Source organism: Meriones unguiculatus, chromosome 11, assembly GCF_030254825.1.
Source record: "Meriones unguiculatus strain TT.TT164.6M chromosome 11, Bangor_MerUng_6.1, whole genome shotgun sequence".
Classification (NCBI taxonomy): Eukaryota; Metazoa; Chordata; class Mammalia; order Rodentia; family Muridae; genus Meriones; species Meriones unguiculatus.
Genome location: NC_083359.1, coordinates 96,866,691 through 96,886,429, shown reverse-complemented (window position 1 = coordinate 96,886,429; position 19,739 = coordinate 96,866,691). Strand labels below are relative to the sequence as shown.

Below are 19,739 nucleotides of genomic sequence, written 5' to 3'. Positions count from 1 at the left end.
TGACCACATAGCCTTCTCTTTAGTTTTCAGAGGTCAAATTTTTAAAACCAGATTTCATAGAAATAAGATATCTTTTTTGTGGTGGAAATACAGAGATGTGGAATGTATTAAATACAGAATGAGTCCTTCTGTGTTTTCTTCATTAGAGAAAGTATAAACCATGACTTAATGCATTCAGTATGTTTTCAAACAGGCTATTTTAATCCAGTCCGGGTTATTTGTAAAATAGATGATAAATAGAAAGTTTATCTATGTTCCTTACTGTACCAAGCATATTAAGATTAAAAATAACAGCTACAGTTTAAAATTGGAATCCTTTATTAACATTTAGGACTATCTAAAGTAAACATTCTTGGAGTAATCAGTACATACCTGGTCTTTGCTAAAGTGTTTCATATGTATTTTTCAGTGTAATAAGAACATTTTAGTCTCTTTTTGTGACTTACAAAGTTAACAGGGCCTACCTTATTGATTAAGTTAGACCAGCATATACAAAGTAACACTGAAATGATATTGAATATAGTAAGTAAGAGGAACCCTGTTCCTGAGGAGCTGTTACTAGAGATTCTTGTAGAGACTACAAAGATGAAGCCTAGAGCCTTGAGTACTAACTCAGTTAAAGCTGTCACAATGGATTGAAAGTTCTCATCACCATTACTAAATTTACTTTTATTTACCGTATTCTTAGGAAGCACTCTTATGAAGTAAATATGCTGTTAAGAAACAATATGAGTTCATCAGTTATGCTGACTATTTTTAAGTGTTTTATTTTTGGTACCATTATAGTTGTAAAAATATAGGATTATAATTAACATTGTTTTCTTTTTCATTTGAAGTCCTTGAAATATTCCTTCCAGACAAAAGACCGTCTGTGTTTTGTGATGGAATATGTTAATGGAGGAGAGGTGAGTTATATTGTGGTAAAACATTTTTATATTTCAGAAATATTACTGGGATTCTGAACTATGTAAAAAGGAAAAAGCAAGCGAATACCAGCATTCATCATTATTCACCATTTTTGACTCTGAACCGGCTGTCCTGTGATCAGATCCCCTCTACTGATTTACTGGTTTTAGATTTATTTATGTGTGAGTGTTTTGCCTGTGTGTTGTTCTTGTGCAGCACATGTTCCCTTGGTTCCCACAAAGGTCAGAAAAGGGCATCAGATCTTTTGGAATTTGAGTTTTGAGCCCGATGGGAATTGGACATGGGTTCTCTGCAAAAAACAAGTTCTCTTAAAGATTGAAACACTTCTTCAGTCTGGACAGTATGAATTTTGAAATTATGTTATTAGGTTATGGAGCCATAGGTGCATAATTATGTTTTAGATAACCTTTCAAGCAAGCCTTCTGTGGAATTTGTAAAACTTTTTAAACCTGTTTTGAACTCAGCCAAAGTGTTTTCTATAGACACATTGTAGCTGAACTTTTTGTCCTTGTATGTGTTAGTTAGTAGTAACTGAGATGAAGCATTTACAAATCTTACAGATTTGAGGAGAAATTAAATCATTTCACTAGTACTTTTCCTTTATCTCCTTCCTGTTCTGAACAAAGTTGATGTGAAGGAAAAGTGTAATGTAAGGAAATAGTAACTCGAAATACTTTAAATACTGAACTTTCAGAAATAAGTATTAATTAATATATTAATAAATGTATTAAATAAATTTATCTCATAGACTTTTAAATATTATTTTGCAATCTAAATATCTGCTAGATATTTAAAAATATTCTAAAAATAGAATATTTTTCAAAAATGCTATCTGATATATAGAAATTATTTTATTTTAACATTTCATTCATTTACTTGGTAAACATGTTCTGAGTGTTGAGACAGTACAGATTTATTTAAATGTGTTAAAATATTGCCTTTGTTATAAAGGAATATGTAGTTTCTATTGTGAGCATATTATCTGTTAGAATGTATAAGTCTTAAAAACAAATAAATTCATACAAGACAATTAATTCCTCATTAAATGTAGGCTTTTTGAGGTTTTATTTGTGGGCTGCCTAAACCGAAGTAGCATGTGAGGTAGAGATGACAGGTTGTCATTGGTGGGTGAGCACAGAACAGAGAAAACTTGAGCAGGAGGAGAACTATAGCGCAGGTCCAGAGAACTTGGAACTTGAGTCAGATGTCCATGAGATAGGAAGGAGATGGGGCTGGAATCTATAGTTTGTTGGATATGGGTAAGAACAGATAAAGATCCACACATGAATTATTGTCGAAATCATGTGAAATTATTGTATATACTCAAGTTATGAGAAATATTTTTGGAGTGAGACTATAACGTTGATTTTTTTTTTTTAAAGAGTTTTTACTGTTATCTTGAACTATATGTGTTGAATTAGAAGAAAAAAGGAGGACTGATTTGGGAGCCATTCACCTAAAGGTTATAATTTTACTCATAGAGGTAGAAATGAAAGTAATGCAACTTCCATCTTGGTACCTGTCAGAATTTAAAATGTAGATAATCTTTTCCGGGGAAGGGGTTTTGGGTCCATGTCTCCTCCTTCTCCTCACTGTAAAGGGTTTTCTCTGTGTAGCCTTGGCTGTTCTGAAATTGTTTTGTAGACCAGTCTAGCCTTGAACTCACAGAAATCTGCCTGTTTATGTCTCCCCAAGTGCTGAATTTACAGGCATGTGCCACCTTGCCTGGCTTAAAAAAAAAAATATATATATATATATATATAAATATATATATAATTTTCTCAATTTGATGAGTTCTATAATTTCTTAGGAGATGGGCCACGGGCATGTCTGTGAAAATCACCTTCAGTTAACTGAGGAAGCAAGACACACCCTCTAAAGTAGACCTGTTCCCTGGCTGTGGTTCTGAACTATATAAAAGGAAAAAGTTGATCAAATGCAAGCATTCATCATTCATCCCTCAAGCTCCCCTAACTTCCCCACTATGCTGCAGTATAACCCTGAACTATCAACCAAAATAAATCTTATATCCTGCTTTTGTCATGGTATTTTATTCCAGCAGTAAAGCATTCAATTCAATTTCCAGTAGTTATAATCACAAGAAATAAAGATATATGACCAAATAGTATATGGATAAAGACATTTATTATACAGCTGTGTTATCTTTAAGAGGCTGCTTAAGTATATTAAGTATATAAAGTGTATATATATATATATAGACATATATATATGTCTATATATATAGACTTTGCAAGACGAGAGAGTACTATTATCCTACTATTACGGAGAGAGAAAAGTAGATTGTGTACATGTGTATATGCCTTTCTGTATATGTGTGAGTATCTCATTATCCACTGGAATTTAGAACTGGCTTTGTTACTTCGTATAGGGTGGAAGGAAAGCTTTTCACATGTGTATTCTTCTGTAGCTTGTATACACAGGGTTTTTGTGTACTTAGTAATTAAAAATAAGCAGATGGATGGATGAGTAGGGAAGAGAGATAGGCAGGAAATGGTAATCTATAGGCAAAACTTGGAGCACTGGGTACAGTTCAGGCCAGAAAGCAACATCCATATAATTAATTTCTAAAGTGTAATAATATGAGAAATCACAATGCTATTAATTGTGATTTATATATAAATGCTATTAATTAATGCTAAAGCCACTCTTTGTAATTTAGCTACCATTAAATTTAGATGAAAATTATAAAAATATCCCCAGGATAAAATGTGATGTCTGACAACTAAAGTAATTTCAAATAGGGTTGAAAAAGTTTCCATTTAAACCTTTCTAAAATTGTCTTCAGCTCTGCATGTTTTAAAGACTATAAATTGGCCTCCTGTGATCTCTCACAGGCTCAAATTTCATGAAAAGTGGAGATTCATGGCATGGTGGAATCATGCTGACCTGTTACACATATGATAAGTTGTTAGTGTTGTGTTACATTCTTTCTGTAGGAACTACCAAGCCCACACTTTCCATTATCTACTGCTCATGCTTGTTAGCACTTTGTGCAGTCTGGATTAATGTCTTTGATAAAATTCATTTTAGTTTTTGCATATGACTTTCAGTTACATGTCATTCTTGAAATCCTCTCTTATTCGGATTTTTCATTATTTGGCTGGCATTTTCTCTTCTGTGAACCAAAACCATCTCATTTTAAATTCACATAAGACAGAAGTGCCGGCAGTCAGCATTTGAATTCTACTTACTAATTTGTGGAGGTGTGATTTGGGTGATTTTTAAGTTAAAAGTATTTCAGATTCATGGTGATGCTTTTAAAACTTGATTTTTACTAAATTTGTGGGTCTATAAATATCTTTATTACCAGGAATCTGAGTTATTAAGCTCTATGTAGGTTATGTCAGAATTCTGTTGCTTTCACCCAAATGGTGTCTAAAAATTCCCAAGCCAAGAAAACTACATTATAATATGCACATTAACATCTAAAGTTCAAGGCAAAATGAGCTTTATTTTATATGCCATTTTATGTTATAATTTTATAGTATTTCTAGACTAGTTTCCTAAACCATCATAGGACTTCAGTTAAAATGACGAGAAGAAGAGTTAGCAAGTCTCTTTGTCTAAGATGTTGATCTACTTAGAATTATAACCAATGACCAGGCAGCTCTCAGTTTTCATGATTTTTATAGGCCTGAGGGCTATCGTACAGAATGACAATATCTAGAAAACTAGATCAAGGAAACATTAAGAAAAACTAGATTTCTTAAAAGTTGCTTACCAAAAGAAATCCTTTTAAGAAACTGCAAATAGGAAACACACACACGCACATGCACACACATACATGTACACGCACGCATGCTCTAGAAAAGCAAGAAAATGCCAAAAATCATACTTAAATATTTAAAACTGTGGTTTCAAAACAGTGCATAATCATTTGTATTCTATATCTTTCACCTACCAAAATACTTCTAAAATCCTTTATGATGATTATAGTATATACTCAGAGTTTATTTCAGTTTATGGGGTTACTATATTGCAGTCATATTTCTCAGTGTCTGTCTATAGTCATAAGACAGACATCAGAGTTCTTTGCAGTTTGGTGTTATGAGATAAAGAGCTATTGTGAACATTACAATACAATACAAATATGTATCTCAGGTTCATAGAACCCAAGTGATGACACCCCAGGCTCTCCTCTTGCCTCTGTGTACATGTGCTCACGTAACTGCACTCCTATGTGTATATCGACCTTGGGTATTCTTTAAGAGTCATTTACCTGTCAAGATAGTGTTGCTCATTGAACCTAGGGATGCTCAGTTACACTAGTCTGGGTGTCCTGGGATCCATAGGATCCTGTTTCTGCCTCCCCACATGCTGGGATTACAATCACATGCCACCATGCTGGACTATTTGTATAAGTTCTGAAATTGTAATTCAAGCATCTCAGACAGAACTGAGCTGTCTCCTGAGCCTCTTCCTGATGCTTTTCCTTCAGGTTCTTGGTTTGTTAGTGCTTTGGTTAGTACTCCCTACCAGTATCCTGTTTTGTGCGTATGCCTGACCTGAAGTAAATGGTACCCTGAGATTCTGCCATCAGTTTTGCTGATATTTTTTCTTTTGGATTTTACTTAGTTTTTTGGTTTTAACAATTTCCTTGGTATCTATAATTCTAAAATTGGAATATGACATCAGTTGCATATTTAAATTTCAGTAGGTCAGATTAAAGCCCATTGCTCCTATGTCCCTGTCACCATTTTTTTCCTCTACATTGTTTTCAGCCACATCTCCTCAGCCAGCCACAAGAAAACCTCAACATCATTGATCTCTCCCTTGGTTCAAATTCCTCTGGAGTACTGATTCTCCTGATGGGTGCTTATGGTCTCCTTAGCCGATGGCCCTCAGAAGCACTCTTCAAGATCCAACATAACTTCTGGTGTTCCCAAACATACTTATTATTCCAAAGCCTTTTATAGTACTTGCCATGTTTCAGCATGTTATTGTGTCCTGTGAATTAGTGCTATTTCCTTAATGTAGCAGGTTTCTATACCAGTGAGTACTAAATAGGAGATGAGTAACTTTTGTATAATTTCAGAAATTGTTTACCTGAGTATATCCTTGGATCCTTTTTTTTCTTGTTCATATAACAATATTTTTAAGATTGTGATCCTTTGTGTATAGTTTTTTGATACTCCTTATCTACATAATAGAATTCCAACTCATACCATGGTAGATAAAGTCATAAATAAGCTGGTCCTTTCTCCCTCCCTCCCCTCATCTCTTGCTCTCTCTCTTCTCTTTCCCTCTCTCTTGTTCTAAATGCAGCTTTTTCTTCAGCCACACAACTCCATGTTTTCTGCTACAATTTTATTTGGAACTTGTGTGTATTGTAAAGGGAGGTTGGAGAATAAGAAGGCCATCTAGGAATGGGAGGAAGGGTAAGGATGAAAGGGAATGGAAATGATTAAAGCATATGTAACTATGAAAAATCATACTGGAAATCATTATTCTATGTAGTAAATATGTGCCACCAAAAAATTACATTCTTCAAGTGATCATTCACCTACTATTCTAGGTTTTATATAGAAGTACAAAGGTGGATAAATTTTAAGCATTACTCTTGTATGTCTTTTATGTTTTCCTCTGATGAAAAATTGCCTCCTTCAAAACTTAAGTGAACGTTATCTGTAACATATTGCCAATCATATAAATTAATCACTGTCTCCAAAGTGTCTTTTAATATCCACATCACAGAATGCATTATCACTTGCTGTTTTTGTTTATGTGAATATAATGCATCTCCGTCATTGAGCTAGAATTCCTAAATGGTGAGGATTATGTCTTTTTTTTTTTTTTGGTCATTTTGTTGTAGTTTGATTGCTACATGGAAAACTAAACATAGTTAATGAGTTTGGAGATGGGTACATACTCTGAGCCCTTACCATAGGCGGAATTGTAAATAAGAGAGTGTGTCTTAGGAGTTACTGCATTCCCCCCTCCCTTTCCTTGTCCTAGCGCCCTACAGAGTTGCCTTAAAATAATTGATGGTCATTAATGAATGTTAGGTTGACATGTTGGTTTAACTACAGAACAGACACTAAGAACAATGATCCAGACACTTAGACCATAAATTAAGAAAGCCGTGTTAAATCAAGCCAAGAAACATGTTTTGGGAAAGAAAACTCTGGCAGTATCCTCACCTCCAGGCAACTACAGGCCACTGCTAGTCCTTACAAGAGTAAATTATAAAGTAGCAAAAGTAGACATCACATGGCACTGAGTTCTGAAATATAGAGTTCTTCCTCTTATAAAATTTGAGCTGATATTTTTATGGAAGTTGGCTGGCAGACAAAATGTAGCTATAACATCCAAAAAAAGAGATAGAATTTTGAATACATTATATTAATTTAGAGAGGCTCTATATCTCTTTTGCCACTGGATAGCCAGTGGCAGAATTCTTTTTTTTTTTTTTTTTTTTTTAAGAAATCTAGACACTTAAAATACTATTGCAGCAACATTGCTATCATAGCATCCGTTGACACTACTGGCACGTTAGACTCAACATGGCAGATACTATTTTTTTACAATTTTTTTTTATCTTATAGTTCTTAAGTATCTAGATTCTGGCTGTTATGAATAAAGCTGCTATGAACATTGTTGAGCAAATGTCCTTGTTATATGATTGAGCATCTTTCAGGTAATATGGCCAGGAGTGGTATAGCTGGATCTTGAGGTGGCATTATTCCTAATTTTCTGAGAAAGTGCCAGATTGATTTCCAAAGTGGTTGTACAAGTTTACATTCCCATCAGCAACAGAGAAGCGTTCCCCTTTCTCCACATCCTCTCCAGCATGTGTTGTCACATGAGTTTGTTCATCAACCAAGGAATGGACATAGAAATGGTGGCACATTTACATAATGGAATACTACTCAACTATTAAAAACAAGGCAATCATGAAATTTGTAGGCAAATGGTGGAAAACTAGAAAAGATCTTCCTGAGTGAGGTATCCCAGAAGCAAAAGGACACACATGGCATGTACTCCCTTATAAGTGAATAATAGCCACATACTAAAGGATAAACATACTAAAATCCATATACCTAAAGAAGCTAAATAGCATGGAGGATGCTAGAAAAGATGCTTAATCCTCATTCAGAAGGACAAACAGGATAGATATCAGAAGTGGAGAAGATAGGGTGCAGGACAGGAACCTACCACAGAGGGCCTTTGAAAAATTCTACCCAGCAGAGTATCAAAACAGATGCTGAGACTCCTAGCCAAACTTTGGGCAGAGTTCAAGGAATCTTATGGAAGAGGGGGGAGATAGATAGACTTGGATGGGACAGGAGCTCCACAAGGAGACCCAACAGCCAAAAAATCTGGGCCCAGAGTGGCTTGCAGAGACTGATGAATCAACCAAGGACCATGCATGGAGATAACCTAGAACCCCTGCACAGATGTAGCCCATATGCAGCTCAGTCTCCATGTGGGTTCCCTAGTAAGAGGAGGGGGAGCTGTCTCTGGCCTGGACTTGGTTGCCTGCTCTTTGATTACCTCCCTCTGCCTCATCAGGAGGCAGTCCTGATGAGACCTGATAGGCTAGGGTCAGATACTAGTGGACTAGGAGAGAGGCATGGGGGAGAGAGTGGAAAGGCGGGTGGGACCTGGAGGAGATGAGAGAGGGGGCCACAGTCAGTGAGTGATCTGTATGGAAACAGCTATTTTCTGACCTTATAAGGAACATTTTTTTTATTGAGTTTTCTTTAGTCATAGAAATGTTTTGAGCATGTGCAATGACATCTTCCTGCCTTTTATTATTATTATTATTTACAATTTACCTACTTTGTATCCCAGTTGTAGCCTCCTCCCTCATCTCCTCCCAGTCCCACCCTCCCTCCCTCTTACTCCCCTATCCCTCTTCCCTAGTTCCACTGATAGGTGAAGTCCTGCCCTTCTGTCTGACCCTAGCCTATCAGGTCCCATCAAGACAGCCTGTATCCTCTTCTCTGCATTAGCTAGGTCGCCCCACCAGGGAGAAGTTATCAAGGAGCAGACAACGGAGTTCATGTCTGAGACTGTCTCTTTTCCTCTTACTAGGGAACCCCCATGGAGACTGAGCTGTCTATGGGATTCTTACTCCATTTATTATGTCTTTCTTTTCCACAGCAATCCTTTGACTTTTTAAACTATTATATGTCTAATATCTACTTATAGTGAGTATATACCATGTGTGTCTTTCTGCTTCTGGGATACCTCACTCAGGATCATCTTAGATTCTGATGTGTACACCAGCCCCACATATTTTTAATCTTATGATCAGACACATTTTCTTATAATTCATATTTTAATCTCATAATTGTCTTAAATATGTGTTATGCAAACACTAAAATCAAACTTATGTACTTATATGAGGCAGAGATAATTTAAATTAGCAGTCTTGGCAGATTTCATAATAAATTTCAAACAAAAACTAATAAACAGTTCATAGTTCCTCAGATCTGCTTCTTGATGTCTGTTGTTCTAATATTTTTTATTTCTGATATACATAATGTTGTTTGTTTAGCTTTTTGTGGTGCTGGGAATGGAACACAGGGCCTTGAAAGTGATAGACAAACATTATCCCTCTGAACTATATCCTCTGAGAAATGAGATATGGATATTATTCACTGAGTGTTAGGACTTACAGTTTCATAAAGCTAGAATTTAGTGGTCACAGTAAGTGCCCAGTGAATATTTTCTGGCTGTTGATGTACCTTTGATTAAGTAGAAAATGAATAGGTTTATAGTGTACGTAGTCATAGGAGACCATAGTTAAAATTGAAATTAAAAGGGTTATATATTACAAACCATATCAGTCATGATGGAGGCCTTTGAGTCCAGTTTGGACATTGTTAAATGTAAAACTTCAAAGTCTTGAGATTTCTTATTACAGGAAATGTTATTTCAAATTTGAAAGTATTTCTAAAAATATGAGAAATAACAATTGTAGGCTATAACTAGCTCACATAAATGAGTTAAATCCATATTTTTTCATTGAAATCAAATATAACATAAATAATTAAATAAAAACACTGTATCCATGCCTGTGTTCATTTATTTTGATGTCAATATTTATTCCTTGTAAGAGTAGAACAGCAGTATAGTTAGAAGGCAGTGCAATCTAATGATGCGTACTTTTTCCTCTGGTACCTGAAGGTTAAATGGGTAGCAAGCAGAATGCCTTAAACAAGATTGGTGTATTGATTAAAACGCTGATTTAACAGCTCGCAGTTTCCCCTTGGAAACCTGCAAAAGCTAAGCCAGCTGCTGTCTTAGAGTGCTCAGTGTCCACTGAGGGTACACTATCTCTCATCACAATATGGTGATGAGAGGTGTTTTATGTTTGTGTTAATTTCCCCACTAAATCAGTAATTATTACAATCCTGTCCCTGCTGTTTACCCTGCAGCTGTTTTTCCATTTGTCGAGAGAGCGGGTGTTCTCTGAGGACCGCACACGTTTCTATGGTGCAGAAATTGTCTCTGCTTTGGACTATCTACATTCTGGAAAGATTGTGTACCGTGATCTCAAGGTAAAAAAAAAAAAAAAAAAAAAAGTAATCAAAATTTGTTGTTATTGTTTGTTTTTTTTTTTTCAGAGACTGTAGGGAAAAACAAAGTAATTACAAAGTTACACAGTTTTGAAAAAAACACTTTTCTTAGGAACGTTGTTTGCTGTAGTTGATCTGAAATTTCAGTCACTAATATGTAAGTGGTTCTTTTATGTTTTTGGTTTTTGGTATATAAAAATTCTCTTGACTGTGCAATACAGATCTTCCAAGAGTAATTTCACTTTACTGTAAATACCATAATTATAGAAATAGCAAACGTCTGAGGCAAAGTCAGATAATTTGCAAGTTGATTATTGTCTTCAAATATCCTGAAAAGTTTATGAAGGAGCTTCAATAACAAGGTTACTGGAAGGAAAACGTCCATTTTCATCGTACTGTTAACTTTTTGATAGTAATATAGTTCTCACATATTTTTTTCTATTAATTCAGTAGTTTGTTTAGTTTTTCATTTGTCAGAGCCCAGTGTTCATCATGCTGGTAATAAAATGCTGGTTGTCTCTGAGCTCTTGGGAGTAGCCCTTAGAGTTGCCAGAATAAGAGCACCCTTGGTATAAAGGCAAGGTAGTAAATATTTCGGCTTTTTCTGCCTGTCAAGTATTTATTGGAACCATTCTGCTAATCCAATAAAAGGTAAAAGCACCTCCAGCCATTATGTAAACTGTATATTTGGCTGTTTCCACAATCATTACTTCCAGAAGCAATCGGTGGGTTAGACTTGATTTTCATACTATAGTTTATTGCTCTCTGAAGGAGATCATTTAAGCAAATGATCATTCTTATGATACAGTTTATGAATAAGGTTGGCTCTGTTAAGGATTCTAATCATGGCATAATTTTGACAAATTCTTCATTTTAACATCTTCCTTAAATTGTAAATCACAGGGCTGGGATCACAGCTCAGTGGAAGGACACTTGCCTAGTTTAATTATATCACTGAGTTCCATCCCAGGACATAGGCCCCCGGTGCTGGGGTTAGGGTAGGGGAGCTAGAAGTGGTAGTCCAGCTGTACTCCTCCTACTTGGAACACTGAAGTGTGATCACAGATCTGAGGCTGCCCTGGGCAATTTAGTGAGACTCTGCCTCGGAGTAACAGTATTGAACTGGGAGATAGCTCTGGTGGTAAAGTGCTTGCTGTGCAAGTGAGAGGACTTGAGTTCTGACTTCAGTTCCCACATACAAACCAAGCGAGGTCATACAGCTCTGTGACTCGAGCCCTGGGAGAGTGAAGACATCCTGGGAGGTTTCTGGGCAATCAGTTTAGCCTAAATGGCAAGCCTCAGTTTCAGTGCTGTTTCAGAAATTAGGTGGAGAAGTGAATGAGCAAGAAATCCCAGTGTCAGTTGCCAGTTTCCACGTGTTCTCACAGGTATACTAAGCACAAATTAACCAAGGGATTGTATTTAGATCGATTATTTTTAGAACTTGAAATATGGCATAATTTAGCACCTTTGTAGGAGTTTCTCTAACACATGCATGTACATGCATACAAACACTATACACACTTAGCAAATGTGTATCTTTAGCCCAGTGGGCTTGCCTACAATCCCAGTATGTAGAGGAAAATGGAAATCTTGTGGTAATGCTTGCCTATTAAAATTTGATTAACAGTTGCTTTATTGATCATGTAGCTAGTTCATTTAAAGGACAATCTGATTTGTAGAAATTGAAGTTACATGAGATTTTTTTTAGAATTCCATTTTGTATAAAATGGGCTATTTTTTAAGAAATCACAGTTATTTTTTTTACTCCTGTCTCATTTATATAAAACCATGTATAACTCTTAATTTTTATCTAATTATGTAAACAGGTACCTATTTTGTTTCAAGATGTTCTTATCACTCTCATTTATAAGTACCTGTCTTAAGAAGTAACTGCTTTATAAAATATCATTTCGTACAGCAATAATAAAATGTAGTTTATATTGTTGTAATGTCAGTTAAAACTTTAGTGAAGGATTAAGATACTGGACTTAAAATAGTGAGCTATAGAACATATAGTTCAGGGTGGCTAAATGTCCAGGTGTCAAAAGGAGATCCACCAAATGGTCATGTTTAGTGTATTTTAGAATTAGAGAGATGACAATTCAGCACCTTTATATCTGTCTATGTAAAGACGCTTTAAAAAAAACGTTACCTAACATAACAATATGTAATAATTTACTAAATATACTTAGAAATTGTTAACTCTTCATGAGTTTACTGTTTGCCTCACCACTTGTGCTTATGAGCCCTACTTATGGGAAACAAAAAGGGAGAGAAGCCTGGAGTTAAGGAAATGAGAATAGTTTTGAAATATTGGGTAAATCCAAAACAGTTAGTTGTGGTAGATAGAATTAACTAGTTTATAGATATCTAAAGAAGATTGTTCATTTGAGTGCTGACGTTGATATTGAATGTACCAATCAAGAAGGTTTGATTAGTATTGTCTACTAACATTTCTGATCAAATGAATTATATTAAAGTTTTGGTGCCACATAATTTATGATAAAATTAGATTTAATTCCTTGATGTTAGATATATGCATGTTCTTTATGTGTGAATGCCCATCATGCAGTTAGAATAAGCAGACTCTAACTTTACCAGGTATTTACATGTTCTCTAGTCTCTCAAACTTTTCTATTAATTTAAACTTTGAAATACGTGTATAGAACAGGATAGAAAGCCTATGACTGTCACAAAATACATAATTAAGAAAGCAAAATTTAAAATTTATATGCATCTTACTTGCATTCACAGTTGAAAAGATTATCCATGACAAGATGGGATCATTTGGGAAGGCTCACAGAAATTCAGAGCTGTTGTATATATCTGAGACAATGTTCTGCAAGTGTAAAACATGTTACCTACTTAAGGTAACACACTAAATTGACACCAGTAAGATTATTGGAACATAGTTGGGTTAGTCAGCTTTCTGTTGTGATAACATAATACTTAACTTAAAAAGAAAAGGGATTTATTTTAGCCTGCAGTTTGAGTGATTCCATTCTTTTTTAAGATCAGGTGGATCTTTTGCTTTTAGGCCTTTTATGTGAGGATGCCACATAGCACTAGAGGAAGCACATACCAGAAAAACCTGTTTAACTCATTGGTGGGAAAGCAAAGAGAAGAGAAAGGGCACACTCACTATCCCCTCAAGAATGTGGACCAAGGGACTAGGGTTCTCACTGGACCCCACTTCCTAAAGGCCCCACAAGTTCCTTTCTCTTCTCTGCAACAGCACCAGTCTGAGCATGAAGCCTTTAAAGGACAGCTAAGGTGCATAGTACAGCACCACAAGTTCTCTTTCCTAGTCTGTGTCCTTTTGTTTATGACATTTTTCCTAGAATCAAAATTAAATCTAGATAAGAAAATGAAAATGGATTAGGCTATATATAGTTATTTGAAAAACCTTTCTGATATGTACACATGTGCATTTAGTGTATTTAAATAGATGTGTACACCGTGATATACTTTTGGAAATCAGAGCACATCAGCTGTGTGTCAGTCTGCACTTTCTACCTTGTTTGAGGCAAGGTCTCCTGTTTTTATTGCCTGTGCCCGGCTAGGTGGATCTTAAGTCCAGAAATTCTGTCTCTACATCCTATATCATTGCAAGGGCACTGGGGTTATACTTCCCATGGGTCCTGGGGATCCGGACTTGGATTGCAAGCGCTGTAACCAACTGAAGCATCTTACCAGCCCTTATATTTATTTTTAAATATTTAATTTTTTATTTGTGTGTCTGTGTCTATGTCTGTGAGTGCTCACACAGACCATAAGGCCATGTCACATCTCCCAGAGATGCACTTACAGGTGGTTGTGAGCCATCCTCGTGTGGATTCTAGAAACTGAACTCCAGGCCTTTAGAAGGCTAGTGGGTGCTGTGAAATGCTGGCTATTGCTCCACTCCCCAGATCCTTAGATTTATATAAATCTAGATTTTATGAACATATTAGAAAGACTATTTTAGATACTAGATGATTTTAAAGAAGCATCTCAAAAACTGGTTCAGGGCCAGGTGTGGTGGCTCACACCTTTAATCCCCGTACTCAGGATTCAGAGTCGTGTGGACCTCTGAGTTTAAGGCTGGTTGTGTCTACACAGTAAGTTCCAGGACATTCAGAGCCACAAAGTGAGACCCTGTCTTAAAAAAGACCTATCCCCTAGCCACACAATTTAGTTATGAACTCATTTTGATCTGTCTGAGTGGACCCTGATCTTACACTGAATTGGTAACTATTTTTGGAGAGAGTGTGTTGTGGGTGTGTGGTATGTGCATTGGCATGCTGTGGAGAGCAGAAGACAACTTGTGGGAGTCAGTTCTTTCCTTCCACCACTTGCACTCCAGTGACCAAGTGCCCTCACACACTCACCAGTCTCCAGTTCCTGGGTTTCTTCCTATTGTGATGTTCCCAGTCATGACTGGAAGCAAGGCCTCGTGTCATATTAACTTAGGATACTTTATTGTTTTTTTTTTTTTTTGTTTAGTTTCATAGTAACAAATAATTGTTAAAATTTTTGTTGTGTTTTTAGAAAGTAACGTTGCTCAAATTACTAATATATAATGTCATATAAAATTGTTTTATTAAGGATGTCCTTAATAAATACTTAGATTACATAATTAAAACTGATTATTTTAGGATACCATAAAAATTTGAAGACATCTCTTCCAAGACTTTTCATAGTCCTTAATTACAAGCACACTGTTTATGTATAATGACCACAGCTGTCCACGACCAGACAAGGCTAAAGACGTACATAAGCATATGTAAATGTAATGGTCCCAGAATTAGACATTAATTTCTCTTAGTGATTATGAGGGGATAGAATGATAGGTATGTTGCTACTGTATAATGTTTTTTAATATCTAATTTTATTTTTATCTAAACAGAGTATTAGAGTACTAATAAGAGATCCCACAATTGTTCTTTTACCACAGACTATGTAGTTTTCATAAGCTCTCTGTTCTTTTGAAATAATCGTGTGTGTGTGTGTGTGTGTGTGTGTGTGTGTGTGTGTGTGTTTCATGCCGAAATTTCATGCTGTCTTGAAGACAGATTTTTCTTAACTCTCACTTCTCTAAATGATTAAAAAGTGTGTTTGGGTGCTTTGCCTGTATGTATATATGTGCACCACATGCATACCTAGTTCTATATAGAGGAGAAGAATGTGTCAAATCCCTGGGAACTGGAGTTAAGAGACAGCTGAGTCAGTATGGGTACTGAAAATCAAACATAGGTACTCTTTCAGAGCAAGTGCTCTGACCACTGAGCAATCTCTCCAGCCCATGTAACTCTCATTTTTTACAGTACTGTAATTCTGCATTTCACCCTTTCTAGAAAACGTAAGCCAATGACTTTATAGTGCTTTCCACCTCTACGATTACCATTGTGCCATTGAGCTGTGCCCATTATTTTTATGTAACGCGTTCTCAGATAACTTGCTAACCTAAGGCTAGAGTTTCTGCCACTGTTGTGCAGTTTTTTTTTTGTTTTGTTTTGTTTTGTTTTATCTCTTTAGTATTTCTGCTCACCAGGTTCCATGCTCATTCAGTTTCTACAGGTCAGCTTATGACATGTCAGTATCTGTCTGGCTGCACAGAAACCTAGATCTGCTTGTGCAGAATAGAACTTTACTTTCTTGAGCCATAGGCAATATTGGTCTCTAAAACTGAGTTTGGTGCATCTGTGCTAAAGTGAGGTGTAAAAGTGAATGATGAAAATTATTTATTGTATTGCATCCATCCTTCTATGGATGGATGGATGGATGGATGGATGGATGGATGGAGCTATCTATGTCTGCCTGCCTGCCTATCATCATATCTATTATCTATTTGTTTATCCTCTCTAATTTTTGTCTGGCCTATATTAGAACAGTTCTTCCCAGTCTGTTGTACTACAAAGAATGTCACACTTGTGTTTAAGCAATGGCTTCCCTGCCTTCAGAGGCACCTCCAGGACAGGATGAGCATTTCACACACTCAATCCCATGCTCATTCAGTCTGTCATCTGGTGGTGTTGATGTATCCTTGTTACCTAGATCTGTAATGTGTTGAGCAGGAATTCCTTGTTACCTCCTCCTTTCTGAGGCTTCTTAATGCCTAAACTTGAGGTTCTCAGACAGCCTTTTCACTGACTTTGTAATGTGCCATAAATTTTAGACTTTTAGCATTATTGTGATATATAAAATCTTGGGAAGCATTGATTAAGGATAGCTAAGAAGTTTAGAGTTTAGTTTTATGTTTTATTCTAGGCACCAGTAAAACAAAAAGAAGCTGATTTCTTGGTGGACTCTTAATTATTTTTTGTCCCCAGCACCATGAAAAAATAATTTTAAAAAAGATATTAAGTCCACAATTTCTTCATATACACATAGAATCAAATAATGTTTTGCCACAAATGTTGCCACTTATTGGCGTAGGAATTCTGTAAGGTGTTGTGTCTAATAACTCCCAGCCCGAAGTATGGACCTTTAATAATAACCGTGGAGTAATACAGATAGTGTTGAATAGATTTTTTATTTATAATCATTGCATACATTTTCAATTTGCCTTCATCTCTGCTTTTGCTAGCTGTGTTAACTAAGCTACTACCACATTCTTAATCTGGAAAGCTTACTGTGGAGGTAAAACAGATGCCCTTGAAATTTTAAAAATTGAAAGTGCTTGAACAGTGACCATAATGCTTTTGCCTTTATGATTTATGAGGAAGAAAATGATGAAATTTAGGATAGAGTCAAAGAGAGAGCATTTGTAAGTTTTTAGGTCCTTATTTACGCAGTAGAAGGGGGTCTTAAAAATCTGACCTAATACCCACACTGTTGACATTAAAATTTCTGAGGCAGTGATTCTCAGATGTTTAGGAATATTTGGACTGTGGTTAGGTGAAGCTGTGGATCCTATAGGCTCATGAACTATCCACAAATAGTTTTTGTTTATATATTTTACAAGAACATTAGTGGATCTTGGGTAAGATACTTACAATAAGATTATACATTACTTCCTGACTCATCTTGTTATGAGGTAAATCAGGTTTGATTTTTTTTTTAAAATATGGGGATATGTTCTAAGGTGATTGTCTCTATTTGTTTATATGTTAATAGTAGGTGATTCTTGTCCTTCAGAAAATAAAATTTTAGATAAAGAGAAGTAATTGATGAATGAAAGTAGATATGTACAATTACTAACTGACAAAACAGGAAGTGTTCCTATTTATTTTATTTAAAATCATTACATGCTGAAGATATTTTAACAAAACCAGTGACTTGAGAAAGTATTTTTATAGGCTTTCATCCCTGAATTTGGCTCTTTAATAGTATTGCTCAGGAGTCCTCGTGACATTTTGATAGCTTAGAAATCATCCTCTAAATGACCCAGCCTGGTAGCATTCACCTGCCATGCTAGCAGGGTGGGACATTGCCTTTGAAGCCACATGGATTTGCATGATGCATTTTAGGACAATAGGGGCTACATAGCAAGACTTTTTTCTCAAAACAAACAAAAAAGATTTTTTAAAAGAAAAGCCACTAAATTCTCCATCATTAACAAATGATTGCCACATTCTTACAGTTTTTACTCTTCTTTACCCATCTCATTGAATGTTTAAAACCCTCAGTTCAGATTGTTACTGTTATTTACCACTGTGGGCAAATGGAAATTAGGCACATAAAAAAATTAGTGTGTCAGGGTTCATTAATGAGAGGGAGCAGAGGTCTATTTTAACAAAAGGCCCCACGCTTTACTTGATAGTCTAGTCATTTTGCTGTCTCCTCCCTCTCATGTAGTGTGCTCCTATGACCCTTTGCTACGACGACTCCTTTCCCTTTCTTATCATCATCATCATCCTTAAACTTACCCCATTTTAAATACATCATTGTAATACTTTTTTAAATGAGGCTAATATAGTAATATAAATAGAATGGTTACCAACTTGCCCGAGAACTGACTTGTGGGACAGCTGAGAACAGTGGTCACTTTTGTTCTGTGTTTGTCTAACTTGTACCTTAATCTTCATTCAGTTCTTCATTTATTAATATGTGATGTGAATCTCAGATGAGATAATGAGGGTATAAAATCTGGTGCAATTCAGGATTTTTGAAAAATAGATTTTACCTACTCTTTAGGAAGAAACGTTTATTTTATGTTATTTTTGTACCTAGTCATACAGAATAGTTTTTTTTTTTTTTTAGGATTTCATAGAGAGCAAAATTTGTTGAAACATTAATGTAAGGTGAATATTTTTTTTTTCAATTACACTTTATTCATTCTGCATCCCCCCATAAGCCCCTCCCTACTCTCCTCCCAATCCCACCCTCCCTCCTCCCTCTGTTTGCATGCCACTCCCAAGTCCACTAATAGGGGAGGTTCTCCTCTCCTTTCTGATCTTAGTCTGTCAGTTCACATCAAAAGTGGCTGTATTGTCCTCTACTGTGGCCTGGTAAGGCTGCTCCCCCCCCCCAGAGGGAGGTGATCAAAGAGCAGGCCAATCAGATTATGTCAGAGGCAGTCCCTCTTCACATTACTATGTAACCCAATTGGACTCTGAACTGCCCTGGGCTACATCTGTGCAGGGGTTCTAGGTTATCTCCATGAATAGTCCTTGGTTGGAGTATGAGTCTCTGGGAAGTTCCCTATGTTCAAATTTTCTTGTTCTGTTGCTCTCCTTGTGGAGACCCTGTCCTCTCCAGCTCTTACTTTTTAGGTAAGAACTGGGAAATGGTAAGAGCTGCAGAATAGTTTTTTTTTTTCAAGATGCAGAGAAATAATGTTGTGTTTTTCTTTTTAAGACTGCTTTCTGCATATAAATCATATAAGCAGAGTTGGTACATATAATGCACGCAAAACTCCATTATGTTTGCAGTAGAATGTAATTATTCCCTTTCTTTTTACTTGCTGTTTATTAGTTGAGCTTTCACAGAAGTGTGCACTATGGCATGTGTTTCTCCACCACCAGCTGATGACTGAGCCAGGCCTTGCACTTGGTAGGCCAGCACCCTCCCCCTGAGCTACATCTCCAACCTCAGTGTGTATTATGTTCATTAAGAGGTATTACTAATCAGGCCTGGGGAGAGTGGGAGCGAGGGACAGAAGACCTGCAGAGAAAAGAGAAACTGAGGGTGGGGGCATCTGTACGACAAGCTGGAGATGTAGGTCAGGGTAGGCTCCTGGAAATATATGAGAGGGGCTCAAGCATATACTCCTAGTAGCAGAGGCCATAGAGACAGATAAATGACACCCTCTTAGTAGAGGGAAGGGAACATGAACTC

The 19,739-nt window shown here is 36.2% G+C and overlaps 1 protein-coding gene across 5 annotated transcripts in view; it reads left to right on the top strand.

Annotated features, from left to right (window-relative positions):
- Positions 1 to 19,739, top strand: part of Akt3 (AKT serine/threonine kinase 3) — a 239,096-nt gene that overhangs the window by 145,685 nt on the left and 73,672 nt on the right. For all 5 annotated transcript variants that reach the window (XM_060364761.1, XM_060364757.1, XM_060364758.1 and 2 more), the window contains 2 exons: positions 837 to 905; positions 10,335 to 10,457. In XM_060364761.1, coding sequence (XP_060220744.1) covers positions 837 to 905; positions 10,335 to 10,457 — 192 coding nt within the window. The remainder of the gene's footprint in view (positions 1 to 836; positions 906 to 10,334; positions 10,458 to 19,739) is intronic.